This window comes from Rhinolophus sinicus, chromosome 17 (assembly GCF_057876585.1).
Source record: "Rhinolophus sinicus isolate RSI-liver-muscle chromosome 17, RSI-T2T, whole genome shotgun sequence".
NCBI lineage: Eukaryota > Metazoa > Chordata > Mammalia > Chiroptera > Rhinolophidae > Rhinolophus > Rhinolophus sinicus.
In genome coordinates, this window is record NC_142517.1 from 7,591,733 (window position 1) to 7,607,608 (window position 15,876).

At 37.8% G+C, this 15,876-nt stretch overlaps 1 protein-coding gene across 2 annotated transcripts in view; it reads right to left on the minus strand.

Moving 5' to 3' along the window:
• Positions 1–718: 718 nt before the first annotated feature.
• Positions 719–15,876, minus strand: part of MORC3 (MORC family CW-type zinc finger 3) — a 39,869-nt gene continuing 24,711 nt past the window's right edge. For both annotated transcript variants that reach the window (XM_019730293.3, XM_074325576.2), the window contains 8 exons: positions 15,191–15,295; positions 13,521–13,643; positions 13,341–13,415; positions 11,683–11,728; positions 10,512–10,678; positions 6,885–7,773; positions 5,403–5,560; positions 719–2,227 (listed from right to left, as the gene is read on the minus strand). In XM_019730293.3, the coding sequence (XP_019585852.1) occupies positions 2,074–2,227; positions 5,403–5,560; positions 6,885–7,773; positions 10,512–10,678; positions 11,683–11,728; positions 13,341–13,415; positions 13,521–13,643; positions 15,191–15,295 (1,717 nt within the window). In that variant the 3' untranslated portion in view covers positions 719–2,073. The remainder of the gene's footprint in view (positions 2,228–5,402; positions 5,561–6,884; positions 7,774–10,511; positions 10,679–11,682; positions 11,729–13,340; positions 13,416–13,520; positions 13,644–15,190; positions 15,296–15,876) is intronic.

The window sequence follows — 15,876 nt, forward strand, 5'->3', positions numbered from 1 at the left end:
TAAAGTGGGTCCTGCTTGTAGCGACTGTGGACCATTCTGGTTTACTTCCTCATGCTCTTCTTGTTTTACAAATAATTAACTTAAGCAACACTGTCCTACATTAGCCTTTTATGAATTTAACTTAACAAAAAAGATAGGTTATCTCTACCCAAACATTACATATACCATGAAAGCCCATGTTGTTCTTCTGTTAAAATTTGTTAGCCACATTTGCAAAGAATCTGTCTTGACAATATTTTCTTAAAGGGTGAAAAATATGTAAGTACTTCCAAAGAACCAATTTAGCAAACAAGCTTTTCTTACTAATCCTATGATTAACTTTCCCATTAAGCCAGCTAATAGCCATATAAAATATACTTTTCCCAAGAATATAGCTGATCAAAAGGAAGGGAAAAAATAGCAAATTCCAGAAAGAACTGCTATAAAAATATTCACAAACTTAGAGATGCTCTACATGGCTACTATCATTTAGACAAGGTTTTTTTTAGATTAAGTGATTTATACACAGAAAAGGTTTCTCCTCAAGTGTAAAATATAAGTGCACACACACACACTCCCTCTGAAGATGAGCTCAGTCTTAAGAGTTTAATGTAAACAGTCTTAAGTCTTCTAAATATAACTTATATATAGTAAAATGAACTCATCTTGAGGGTCTTAAAGGACACAATTTTAGTTTTCAAAATATAATTTGAATACAGAATTCTTTAAAAGTAGTACCTGAAGAGTTAGCCATCATATATATTTTTATTTTATTACAAGATATTTTAAATTTTAGGCAGATACAATTGTGACAGAAAGCCAGCTTCATACCAAAAATACACTTTCAATAACTTTATCAAGCAAATAAAAACCATCTTCATTTATTTGCTTTTTATAGAACTCAATGTACAGTAAAAATACTGTGTATGACAGACATGTAATTAAGCATACATATGAAAAAGACCATGTACTGAATGTTCAGAAACAAAAGTAAAAATAAATAGCAATGATAAAACTCTGAAAAAATAATACACATTTTTTTGTTGTGGAAAATATGATTCTTAATTATATATACAGTTATATTTAATAGAAATAGAAAGCCATCTCTTTAAAATTGCACAAAACATGGGTCCAATAAAGTATAATTTTTATGGCATGTAATACTATAATCCTAGGGCAATTTGTTGCTTAACTCCAGGACATAAAACACTTAGGTTTGTAATATAATAAAAGGTATGCAGTACTGTTCGAGAAAGACTGTCTTCCTCAACTCACATTAACCTGTAGTAATCCTACAAAAGGCTGTACAGGAAATTTCATAAAAAGAAATATTAAACTATTACTGTGCCCACTCCATGCTGACTAAGCAGCCAAAATGGGCTTCAAAGTAACCATGCTGAGACAGTAAATGTTTTTGATACTTTTTTATACTAAAGGTCGTTTCTTTGTTCTATAAAATCACTTTGTTTAACCATGATTGGCAATCTTGGCACAAGAAAAATCCCAGCAAAACGGGTAGTTTTTGCTTACCTTGTTTTGTGAATACTTCAGGAGATAAGAACACATAGAAAAGAAACATTAATGCTGAATTCACGTACAACTTATCAGGAGAGTTTATCCATTTTTAAAAAATCCTGCTTAAACTTCTCTGTTAAGAAAATCAAAGGAAACATTTCCATTTGTATTATGGCACAGCCCTCAATTCAGATAAAAATACACTTTGGGGAACCAGAAAAGATTGCACAAAGGTTAGGGGCAACCTGAAATCCTCTTGGTGAAAAACACTTAAGTCTTCTAGGGTAATAAAAATATATGTGCAGACTTAATTACAACTATTTACATTTCATAACAGAAACATGAGTTAGCTAGCTATTCAGCTGCTTGATACCGATGACGCCCAGGCATTTCAAAAGGTGTGGGAACACGTGTCCATGTACCTGTGGCCACACCTGAATGCATAGAACACAGTAAGGTTATGCTTCTTCAGTCTGTCACCTAGCTATCATATCTATAAAATAAAATTGTTTACATTTTGAAAGCTGTACAACCAAAAGGACTGAACCAATAGTTTTATTATCTCACATAAAAGATACTTTAAGAACTACTGATTTCACTCATTTGTTCAACAACTTGTCCTAAAATCTCATCAACTACATCAACATCATAATTCACTTGCTGAAGGTCGAGGTCAGGTACTATCATGGCCAGCAGCTGTCCTACGTTAACTCGAAGAGATCGAAGTTTGAGGCTGCAAATACAAATATTACATTTAGTAGATGAACATTGTAATACAGTTTAATATTCATGTAGGTCTTAATATTGAAGTGAAACATTAATCCATTTAATTTAATAGTTCATAATTAAGTGTAATAATTACTATCTATTTGTAGTGTTTCATAAAACAAGTGGCTCCGTTTGGCTCCAACCAACACAATTTTGATTTGAGACTGGAGAAAACATGGACTGTAAAATATATAATATATAAATTATAATGTATCATTTACAATTTAAAATGTGGTTATCACCTGGAAAACTGTAGTGATACACACACACACACACACACACACACACACACACGTGAGAATACTGGTCTAGGAATGCACCTCTGAATTTCAGCTTTCTTTTGAGGAAAATAAACTAAATTGTTCCCTAAAATATGTTCTGTGAGAAACCCATTGTTAAGAGGAAAAAGAAGTAGTTCTATGGTCAAATAAGGTTGTGAAACATTGGTGTAAATAATGTTCAACAAGATAAAATGCAGGACTTCTCTGAACCTTTCATTTGCTAAAGTTCACTGACTATCCATATTTCTACGCACTTATATAACGAGCAGTGTTTTGCTGAAAACACTGGAAAATCTTGGTTTAGATGATCATTATCATTCCTTCCAAGTTCATAACACATGTATTTGAGTATCAACATTCTAGACTTTGAATACCTACAACTATAGAGCCGCCTTTGCTTCAAAGACTAAGTGAAACACATGGATCAAGAGAACGTTACAGCTGAGCTGCTTTTGGTCTGCACCCTCTCAAATATCAGAAGTCCACAGTTTATAGACACTCATCTTTCTAGAGTGGAAACCTCTGACGGGGCAAGATGCTGCTAATCCTCGGGTTGACAATGAATAGAAATGGATTATAAACATGTTTTGTTGGCTTGCGTGGTAAGATTCCACTTGGACCTTTGATAACATTTTACATCATTCTCATGCCAGCCGTTGTTTGTCCAAGCTTTCACAATCATCTTCCATCAGAGGCACATGGTCCAAATATTTTTCTGCTGTTTTGCAGAAATTATTAACCATACTATGTCCTACCAAGAATACCCACTTTGTCATTAAACAAAACCTTTTATCTAAATGAAAAATAGACAAAAGACTAGTGTGACCCTACGACCTTCCCTCGTACCTGTCCTTTCTTTGAAGTCTTTGATTGTCCGTGGCTAATTCCTCCCTTCTACCAGATAGGTCACAGATTCCTATTTTTAGTGCATAAAACAGCACTGTCCAAGAGAAATAGTGTGAGCTCCAGACACAATTTAAAATGTTCAAATAGTTCAATTAAAAAATAAAATGAGGGGCCGGCCCCGTGGCTCAGTCAGTTAGAGCTCCATGCTACTAACTCTGAAGGCTGCCGGTTTGATTCCCACATGGGCCAGTGGGCTCTCAACCACAAGGTTGCCGGTTCGATTCCTCGAGTCCCACAAGGGATGGTGGGCAGCGCACCCTGCAACTAAGATTGAACACGGCACCTTGAGCTGAGCTGCCGCTGAACTCCTGGATGGCTCAGTTGGTTGGAGGGTGTCCTCTCAACCACAAGGCTGCCGGTTTGACTCCCGCAAGGGATGGTGGGCTGTGACGCCTGCAACTAGAAAACGGCAACTGGACCTGGAGCTGAGCTGTGCCCTCCACAACTAAGACTGAAAGGACAACTTGACTTGGAAAAGAAGGCCTAGAAGTACACACTGTTCCCCAATAAAGTCCTGTTCCCCTTCCCCAATAAAACCTTAAAAAAAAGAAACAACTTAATTTTAGTTATATATTTTAGTTAACGGCATGTAGCTAAAATATTATCATTTCATCAAATAATCAAAATATATTTTAATGAGGTATTTTACATTCTTTTTTTTGTTTTTTCATACTAGGGCTTTCAATTTCTCAGTGTGTATTTTACACTTAAAGCAAATCTCAATTCAGACTAGCTAGATTTCAAGTGTCAGTAGCCACATGCGGCTACACTATTACTATTTTGGAAAGCATAGGTCTAAAAGATCATCTGTTACTCAAAGTTGAGTGTGCAGGAGAATCATCTGGGGGCATCTAGTTTGCTCAGTGGTTAGAGAGCAGTCCTCATAGCACCCAGGTCACCGGTTCCATTCCCACATGGGCCAGTGAGCTGCGCCCTCCACAACTAGAGTGAAAAACAACAACTTGACTTGGAGCTGAGCTGCACCCTTCACAACTAGATTGATTGAAAAAGAAACACGACTTGACTTGGAGCTGATGGGTCCTGGAAAAACACACAGTTCCTCAATATTCCCCAATAAAAATTTAAAAAAAGAGAGAGAATCCTCTGGGAGATTGTTTCAAAGTTTCCAATTTAATAAATTGCACTGGGGCCCAAGCATTTGCATTTCAATGCACCATGGATTCTTGTGGTTCCCTTTTTTGAAACCCCAGCTGGGAGTTTTTTATGACCCTTTGTCTTCCATGTTTGTATATACGGCTCTATTCTATTTCTATGAACATATTTAATGAAAACCTTTAAAAACTTAAGCTAAAAAACAAAGTAATAATACAACTGATATCAAGTGAGGATGGTAGGAGACTATTTCTTAACAGCAGTACCTTTTAAATCTGAAGTCCTATCGTATTAGCAGGAAGAAGTGCACACTTTTAGCCCTAATGACTATTTCTCAATGGTAAGCCATCAACACAGCACCAACACTGGCACCCCTCCCACCTGAATTTCTGTTTCCCCCACTCTCAAAATCAAAACAAAACCCCAAGCACGTTTTACATGTTACTGAGATAGGGTAATCATTCATTTGCTATTTTCTTCTTTTCACAGAACTGTTTCCCAATAATCACCTGTACTATGGCAATTTTTAGTAACTCTGTGATTTCCTAAAAGTTAAGATTGGAGAGGGCACATAGTAAAATGAGGATAGCAAACCATAAAGAAATGATGCTAAGCACAGAAGTAAAAGAAACAAAGGTGAAAATACAAGTTTCATGAAATAGTCTCTTGTCATATAGTCATGGCCAAATTCACCCCATTCTTCAAAATCTAACTTAATTTTCACTTTTCTCCCAAAAGTACGATCACAGTTATTAACTTCTTTGGCTAGAACAGCTGTTTGATGAGTGCTAGCGAGTAACCAGAATTGCAGCCACAGTGAAATGCCTCATTTAAAATTACCTTTCTCCATCAGCATAATTTACAGACTCCTCAATGTTACTTGAAGTTGAAACATCTGTTCCTGTCTGTTGACTTGTGGATTTTAATTGTTCAATTTCAGTTTTCAGTTCTTCACACTGTGAACGAATTTGTGATTTCTCCATTTCCAATAATTCAACCTGACAAAAAAATTACTTTAACTGTAAAATTTTAAAATACGAATATCAAAGTGCAAATTTAAGCTAAGAAATGTAGAAAGCCTGCTTGATGAAAATTACATCAAAAAACATTAGACAAAAAAGCCCCAATACCTTTCTATAAATAAAGCTTCATTTGTTTAGTTTCACCTCTACCTTTTGCACTGAAAGAATACAAAATGTCAATCAATCACTGCTTAACTGAAAACAAATGGTACCTAAAAAAACTGAAAACACAAGATAAAAACGCCTAAATTTTGTTGACATCACAGTAACTTTCATTTTTTGCACTCACCTACCAGCTCTAAGTTCTAACACAAAGCTTATATTGATTTTTATATATTTTGTCATTTAGCTCCCACGCCAACACATCAAGATTAATGTCTGAACAAGGAGTAATGTCAGCAGTATTTCCAGGAAGAAGTAGCAGTACTGTCACTTCTAAACTTTTTTTAGCAGAGAAACCATCCTCTCAGACAGCATGTAAATATGATAAACAGATTTTTTTTTTTTTTTAAAGGAGCTACACAAATTTGAATTGGGGGCATGGACGGAGGCTACGTCTTGTCTCCTGGTATCTAAATCTCTTCCTCCGTAAAAGAACCCCTGAATAGAGACTACATTTCCAAGGCACCCATCAGCCAGGTGACTAAGTTCTGACAGATGGCATACAAGCAGCTTTCAGCACCGCACCCTTCCTCTCTCCTGCTGCTGGAACGTAGCTATATGACGGCTGGACCGGAAAAGCCATCCCAGACCACAGCTGTACATGGTGAAGCAAAGCAACAGTGGAGAAGGAGCCTGTCTATCTGATGACTGCAGAGCCACCACTGCTTTTTGGGGTTTGTCACCTGCCAATGAACCTAATCCTAAGTACTACAGGTGCTTCCATAACAGGAGGGTATCGTCATCTACCTTGTACAGTTTCATGAGCATCACTAATAATGGATGTGAAGTTCCCAACTTATTTAGCAAGTGGGTGTCTCCATGGAATAACATGGGATTCCGAGCAGGACAATGCTTCCTCGTACAGCAATGTCCTGTGCACTACAGGACACTTACCCGGTCACCACCCATTCAATCCCAGCAATGCTCATCTCAAGGCCTGTGAAGAACTGAAACTACCCCTCCACATTGCCATACGACGCCAGGAGGGCCGCTCCCCAGCTGAGAACCGGTGGAGTACCAGACGGCCAATAAGCAGAAATGCTACGTGACTTATTCCAATCTGGCAGCAGGCAGTTCTTTCAGGTTCTGAGGCCCCTGGCTTCCCACGACCATCGTTATGTTGAATGGTAGAACTCACCTCACTTTTATACTGGTCCCTCTCAATACTGCATTTGTCCAGCTGTCTAAACACATCATCAAGCTGCACAACCATTTCATCCACTTCACTTTTACTCTCACTGTTGGAACACTGACTACATTCAGTCTTTACATGTTGCAAAGCACTACACTGTTTTTTCAGCCTTTCTATTTCTTCCAGAGCTTGCTGATACTGAGATACCATGTGGTCTGGACTTTCAGATTTGCCATTAATACTTTCAAGTAAAAATACAGCATCAGTTTCGGTAGACTGGTGGCAAGTTTCCTTCTTCACGTATTTGTTGTTCATTTCCAGTATCCTCTGTTGTAATACTCTGACCTGGTCAATAAACATATCACATTGTCTTTTGTAGTTTTCTTTTTCTTGGGTGACTCGAAGCAGCTCATTTCTCAGTACATCTAACTGGGACCCAGCATCACCCACAGATTGATCGAAGGTTTCCGGGGTTTCATGCGGCTTTCCTTCAGCTTCCACACAGGACGGCAGGATGGCTGTATCATTTCTTGCATCTATGTTATCTTCAATAGTTTCTTCCTTTTTGACAACTAAACCCGGTACTTCTGTCTGGGTGGCCACGGCAGTTCCCGGGTCACAGCTGGCTGCTGAGGTGCCTGCTGAACTGGTCTGGCCACAAGATTCAGTGTCTCCCATCGGCTCGACCGCCACACTACTTTGCTCCATGTGACTCTGTTCCGATTTCACTTCAACGTCAGGTTCCACTGCAGGCTTGGGAGTACTGTTTTCTTCTAAGATGATGACATCTTCATCATCATCATTTTTAAAAGCTGGATTTTCAAATGCTTGATTACTCAATCTGCAAATCTTTGTATTCAAAATTGAAGAATGAGTAGAAAGTCTCCGTTTCATGCTGGAAAAAATTTTATATATAAAATATAAGATTACAAAATACAGATAGGGACAAAAATAGATGACCTTGAATGTCTAAGAAATACCTACCCATGCTTATTTTTTAAAAAACGGATCTATTACACAGTACTGCCCGATGATTTAATGAAGTAAAGACTGCTTTTTCCTTCTACAGATGAGGAAACAAGACTGTTGAGATCTCTTTACATACCAGATCTACATACTGCCAAACATTTCTTCATCTGATGTCCTTGGGCATTTCAGTGCATACATGTCCAAAACAGATCCCCACCCCCACCCCAGATCTGCTTTTGTGAAAGGCACTGCCACTCCCCTTGACCATGATAATAATATGCAGGGACATTCAGTTATCAAATGTGAGCCAAAAAGTAAACTAGCATGCCCTATCCTTTAATGTAAAATAAATTTTCCCTGCATTAAAAATTGCCTCCTTTATTTGCTTAATTTTCTGTGAACTTCTCACCAATTGGTTACTTTTTGCCCCACATAGAGGGGTTTGTTCTGGTTTGCTATCTGTGCCTTATGTCTTAGATCTCATGTTTCCTTGATCTTAAAAGATTTCCCTCTTTCTTGGGCTTACTCTCTCCTATCATGGAGGCACAATCTCCAATAAAATCTTGAGAAAGGGTACACAGAACATAAAAAATGTAAAATTTCGCATGATGAGAATTTTTAGTCACCTCTCAAGTTGATTGCTGGCTTAGTTTTTACATAGACTTCCAGGTTGGAAATTACGTTCTCAAAACTAAAAGCATCATCCCATTGCTATCTACCATTCAGTGTTTGCCATTCAGATTCCTGATCTTTTGCAGTTTATCTGTTTTCCCTCTCTAAAAAAAAAAAATCTCTTTTCCCTGGTGTTCTAGAATTTCATGATGTTACTTAGAATGAATCTTTTCCCAAACATTACGCTGTCTATTTAGCAGAAATTAAATCTTGCTGACATTATTTCCTACCCCCTTTTTATGATTTCACACGTTGAAATTCCTTTATTCAAATGTTGACCCTCCTGTACTTAGTCTTTTTCCTACCTTCCCACTGTTTATCTTTTTGCTCTGAGATTTACCTGCTCAACAACTAGCCACCTCCCAATAAATTTCATATGGTTTCTTCTACTCCCTTGGTTTCAGTTTGTACATCTGGTGATCCTTGGCTATCTATTATTTCAGAGTGACAGTGACTAGAAGCAATGAGGGCTGGTCTTGTGATTCAAGGGTGCTCAAACTGTCGTGGTCATCCAGGACTTTTCTCTTGGGAACCCAATTGAGGGAAGAAAGGGAGGGGACTTCTACTCATTCAGTATTCGAACTTTCACTTCTTCCTTCTATTTTCAAAACAGTGGCTCACCCACATCTTCAACTTCTCTAGTAAGAAAACGTCCCACCATCTGATACAGAAGAGAAGCAGCCATTCCAGACTTTGCAAGTTAAGAAGAGCTGTAGGGAACTACTCTTAAACTTTCAAATGAGCCTCCTGTATTCAGCCCTGTTTCCCCACTTCAGGAGTACCTGATGCTTCTAAGTTCTGAAACTTGTCTAGGGATCTCTGGAGTTAATCAGTTCTTTGGCAGTTGCCCTAATATTTTTCTTATCAGGCTAATTCCTATTTGTCTTTCTCAAGACTTATTTTAGATCTTTCCACAGACTTTGGCTCTATGAGTTTGAGAATAAATATAGGCTTTAAAAATTAATGGAAGTTTTTTCTCTATCCTTTTCTTCCATTTTGATGGCAGACACTTTTAAAAATAAATTCCATTATCTTTTGTCTGTAAACTTTACAGATTTTACTTTTTCTTACTTTGTCTGGAACCATCTTTATGAAGAAAAACCAAGAATATAAAGGAGACTGGTGGAAAAAAAAATTGACACAAGTTCTTAGTTAAGTGGCAACTGAGCCCCAAAACAAGTCCCCAAAATGTGGGCTATAAACGGAAAACCATTTTAGAACATGTCCTCCTTGATGTACATATGCCTAAAGGTTATTTCTAATCTTTCCTGAGGTCAAAAATCCCTTTGAGAATTTGATGAAGGCTACAAAACCTCTCAGAAAAATCTGGCCTATCTCAGAGAACCCTGTTCCAAAGTTTCTCTTTTAACAACAAACATCAGGGGTAGTCAGTGTGATACACTAGTCCATCGGCATTATGCTTGTTCTTCTTCACCTGTGTTCACTCTATTCCTTTGATTGGGTCACTTGTGCAGAGTACTGCTTTCAGAATTTCAGGAACCAACCTAAGCATCACCTCATCATAAAGCCTTCCCTGACCATTCTAGTCAAGAAAGCTAACTGTTCAATTCCCACATCACTCATACTTTTCTTTCTCTCTTCCTTCTCCATCCATTCATCTAAAGTACACAGCGTGCCACAAGCTATGCTAAGAACTTATGGGTCATACTTGATATTATAATGTTCTTTTGTTAATAATTCATGTTTTTCTTAGATACTTATAATCTTAAAAACAGGAATTTTCATAATATACAGAATCTGAGATGATAATTTTATCAAATTCCACAATAAATATACTTAATATTTATTTAAATAGGTTGCATAAGTGGGTGGGGTAAGTTTACCCAATAAAAGCAAGGTAACCTGTCTTTAAGATTTTTTATATGCACACAAACTAAATTTCTTACAAACGCATTGTTTTCATAGAAGTGCCGAGTAAAGGCTCTGTTAAATATTCATCCCCCAAATGGAAAAACACATTTAGCCACTGACCTGTTGCTCTCAGGGTCAGACTGGGGTGAACCTCGGTGATTATTTATAAGTCTTTTTGCATAAGTATTTACTGATTCTGAAAGATGTCCTCTTGGAACACTTTCCTTCACAGGAGAAAAGCTCTGACTTGACAGCGGGGTTGTCCCTAATAGGTCAGCTGTAGAAATCTGTTGGAGGGAGAAAATTTGATCTTATAGGAATTTTTTCAACGTGCCATGGCCCAAACAAGGCACTAGTTTCCCCTTTCCCCTTATTCCAGAAGATGCTGTGAACTAGCCTAACCTCCTAACCCCGTAACTTCCTTATGCCACACTAGAGAACAACAAACAGGCCCATGAGCCAAATCGGTCCTGCAGGTGAGCTAAGAATGGTTTTACATTTTTTAAGGTGTGAACAAGACAACAAAACAGGCAAAGACTATGCAAGCAACAGAGGCTGTATGTGGCCCACAAAGCCTAAAATAATTTACTATTTGGCCTTTAACAGAAGGATTTGCTGGCCCTGTACTATATATAGGGCTTACTGAGATAAAATAAAAACTTTTCTAAGAGAAAGAAACCAAATATAGAGTCATAAAGATACAGTCTTTAAAAACCAAAGTTAAACCCACCATTCTTTTTCCTCCAGATCTGCTCTCACCTTCAAACCCTCAGCCTTTAAGAAACATTTCAGTGTAATAGTAAGCAAAAAAACATCTGTAGCAGCCCAAACTTCTTACAGGACAAGTAAGACTACCTCCCCATAAATTCAGAAAAGGCTCCTTAACACCATTCGGCATTAAGACATGGAAGAGCCATTGAGAGTGGTCAACAAAGAGAAAGAAAAACACCATGGCTTTGGTCCAGGTTAGAAATAGAAGAATGGCTCCCTGGGTGTTCCTGTCCATTTTTCCTTGACTGCCTCGCTAACAACAAGATTCTTAAAAGAATGCCCGCCTTTTCTCAGAGGATGCCCAACTGAATAATAAAACTGAACAGTCTGAATGAAGTTGTTGGGTTAAGAAGTCCGGGTTGGGAAGGAGGGCAAGGAAGGGTACAAGAAAAGAGGAATTATGTGAACTGAATGAACAAAATCACTTTAATTTGTTATGTGACTCCTAAGCTTTAAAATCACTTGTTAAACTAATGACTACCCAGTATAATATACAGCTATAAAATGGAAGGTTCATTACCTGAGGGATCCTTTCCAGGTGCCTGATCCTGATTTTTTCCCTGTCTCTTAAAAAAAAAAAAAAAAAAGAAAAAGAAAAAAAGAAAAAATGAAACACATTTAAATTTACTTCATTATTTTTCGGTTTAGTCTTCCAAGGACATATTTGCCATTTTAGCCATTCACACATATACACGAAACTCTGCTTCCATTCCACTATAATCAGTAAGCCCTTAGGCAGGGGAACACTTTCCACTTATCTCAATGACACCCTAATGTCTGCCTCCCACTTCCTCCACCCCTGTTGTGTGGAACACCACACACAGGCTTCTAACTGTTTTTTTTACTTCCAGTCCTGCTGAATTTATCTTCAAAAACAGTACAAAATAAATCAAAACTACCTGGAAGCTCTTCGTGAACTCAGCCTTCTGCGTGCAGTACAATTAGCCTCAAGTTCACCATGGCTGACTGGCCTCCATCACCCACCCAACTTCTCTGGCCCACCCCCATTTCCCACTGGGCCCATTCATGTATTTACTTTAGTCAAGCCGAACATATCATTGTTCCCTGTGCATTCTCATCCTACCCATCCTTCAAGGTCTATTACAAAAACAGCCTCATGAATTTTCCTGATCCGATTTGCCCACTCCATCCCCAGCCAGAAGTACTCTCTCCTTAAGGGGTTCCTGACAGGACCGGATCGTGCCTTTCACGGTATTCGTCAACATCTAATTGGTAACACACGTCTCACCTTCCCTGGTAGACTATAAGCTCATAAAGGGCAATATTCACTTACAATGCATCTGTGCGTGGCCCAAAAAGACAAACTATCCTGTCTGCACCTGACTTGTATATAGGACAGCAACAAACAGCAGGTGGAAAAACAGCAGGTATCCACAGCATAAACTTTTTGTAAAAAGCAGTTGATACTATGCACTCCACATCAAACTCTTTTCTGGGTTACAATTTTTTTTGGCTGTACTATTGACCTTTGAACAATACAGGTTTGAATTACATAGGTCCACTTACATATGGACTTTTTTCAGTAACATCCAGGGAGACCTCCATATCCCCAGGTTTCATATGTGCAGATTCAACCAACCACGTAAGCAGAGAGCCAGAGAGCTATAAGTTATACTTGGATTTTTTTTTTTAATTGGGGAATATTGGGAACTGTGTGTTTCTCTAGGGCCCATCAGCTCCAAGTTATTGTCCTTCAATCTGGTTGTGGAGGGCGCAGCTCAATTCCAAGTCCAGTCGCCATTTTCAATCTTAGTTGCAGAGAGGTGCAGCTTGCCATCCCATGCGGGAATTGAACCGGTAACCTTGTTAAGAGCTTGCGCTCTAACCACCTGAGCCATCCGGCCACGCCTACACTCAGATTTTTGATGGTGGGGTTGTGGAAGGAGGTGGTATGGGAGGGGGTCGGCGCTCCTACCCCCCACATTATTCAAGGGTCCACTCACTGTACCATTTTTCCGAAAATATGACCTAACCGGAAAATAAGCCCTAACAGGATTTTTCAGGATGACATCCCTGAACATAAACCCTAATGCGTCTTTTAGAGCAAAAATTAACATAAGACCCGATCTTATTTTCGGGGAAACACGGTAGCTTTATCTTGGAGCAGCATCAACTAATACCGCAGACACACTACACATTAATTAATACAACACTCACTTCTTTTTGTAGGTTTTCTCGTAAGTGGGATGCATCAAATCCTCATCTTCAGGTTCTTCTGGAACATCACAATTTCTAGTCAGAAAAATCACAGGAAATAACAGGTCACCAGCGCCTATTCATACCTCCTGAACAACATTTTCTACCTTTCCAGAAAGGGTACTACCAACTATATGGTACCTGAACTGTGGGTCAGGGTTATTGGAGCAATACCATTTTTCTGGAAGTTGATCTATCCCATCGGGTAATTTTCGCCACTTTAGGCAGGAATCGCACTGAACCCATGTCTGATCAGGGCGTTTCCTGTTACAAAACAACAGCAAAACATTAGCATGGAAGCATGGATACTAAGTACATTTCCCTTAGATTTTCTGTATCATTTCCACCATAAAATGCCCCTATTATTTAATCCTGTCCCTGAAAATTCTGTGATCTTATTATTGTGTGCATCAAGTTAAATTTTTAAAAACAACAATTTTGGTTACTTTCAAAAGGTTAAAAATAACAAGCCAATTTAAGCAAAGTGACATAAATGTATTGTTTAAGAGAATATTATTAAATGTTCTATAATAAAAACTCAAACAAAAAAATATTTCCTATGCCTTGCTCTAAATATTTATATTAAGTTAGCATCTATAATGTCAAACCTATACTTACTAGCACAATAAACCACTCAAGTACAGGAAATAGCACATCTCTGAATAACTAAAATTTATATATTCTTTCAGTTCATAAAGTACTTTCATCACTTAAAATTATGATCCATGGGGCCCAACCTCCTCTAGATGACTTTGTTTTTGCACAATTCTAACTGATCTCAGGGATGCAGGGGAAGAAGGGACAGAGATGCTGAAAAAGCAGGGCCAAGAGGATACCTACACCCTCCAACATGGCCTTTGATCCAGATGTTAGGGACCATGCCTGTTGCTTGTGAGGTGCCCTATGTTACTGTTTGTGCGTTTGAATAAAGTCTGAAATGTTACAACTTTTTTGGTCAATAAAGACCTGAAACAAAAAAGTAAATAAAAATTACAAATAATCCTGTAAAGAATTGATGTAGGCTCATTTAATGTATGAAGACTTCACCTTAACGCCAATAATTCTTTAAATCTAGTTTTTAAAAAATGCATTTAGTTATATAAAACTTCAAACAATTCAGAAGTTTATAAAGTAAACATAAACTCGTTTCAGGAAATTATGTTATGCATGTATATATGGACACACACACACAAAATACAATGGGAAATCAACGCATTGAGTTGCAGCTTTGTTTTTCATTACGTATCTTGAACATCTTCCAATTAATAATTACTCATTCGTAGGACTGTTACTATGTGCTAACTGTGTTTCTGAGTGCCTAGCACGCATGTCTTATAACTCTAGGAGGTAAATGCTACTAATGTTCCCATTTTACAAATGAGAAAATGGAGCCTTGTAAGAGGCCGAGTAACATGTTCAATGTCACACAGTTGCTTAAGCAGCAGAACTAGAATCTAAACTCAAGTCTGGCTTTACACTCATGATCCTATTACACAACACCAGGGTTTTTCAAACTATGAGATGCCATCCATTAGTGGATTATGAAATCAATTTAATGGGTCAAGATATGCATTTTTTAAAATGAAATAAACGATCACACACAACAAATGGGTAAAGACTATTTCATGAATCTTTTATGTATATGTACAAATGTACATATTCATTCGTTCATTTTACAGTGTGTTGATTCAGGTTGTAGAACTTCTTTCTTACTATGGGTTAGAAGTCAACTGTAAACATTGTACAATCACTATACCCTCCCATATTACATCTTGATTAGAGTGGGTTGATTTTTTTCTTAATGTACTTACTGTATATCTTCAACTGGCATATTTATAGGATATTCTGCATGTTTCTTCACCTTCATTTCATTCCAGTAATCATTCAGTTTATCTCCTAATGCTGCTATTGTAAGCCTTAAGAAAGTAAGTTATAAAAGCAGTGTTAAAAAGAATGATATTAAATCTTTCTCAAACACAGAAAGCATAAATAACCTGGTAACAAGCACGTGGAGACTGGTGGGGAGGACTCCAAAAGGTGTAGTTAATGAACAACACTCAGTGTAATGGGAATTTTCTATGTAAGTTCCTAGAGCAGAGCCAGGATTATTTAGGAAATAAGACACAAAATAATGCTTTGAGTCCCTGTTGCGAAAGCATGTTGTTGATCAATTACTGGGAGAACCACCCGCTCTCTTTCAACCCCAACCTTATAAGCTTTAATTCAAATTAGAACTCATTCTTTTGGCTTATCAAAGTATGCGCTCATTACCACCAAGTATACTTCAAATAGCTTCTGTCCCACAATTAAGACTTTTACTTCTCTCACAATGTTGAAAAGCAAATCAATGGGGATCTAGTGAGATAAATAAGACTAAGGCCACAGTTCTTCCTCATTTCTTTTTCTCATCACCTCCACTGCTCAGTCTATGAGACTGTACCCATTTAGTTGATGTAGACTCATTTAACATAGGAAGACTTCACCTTAATGCCAATTT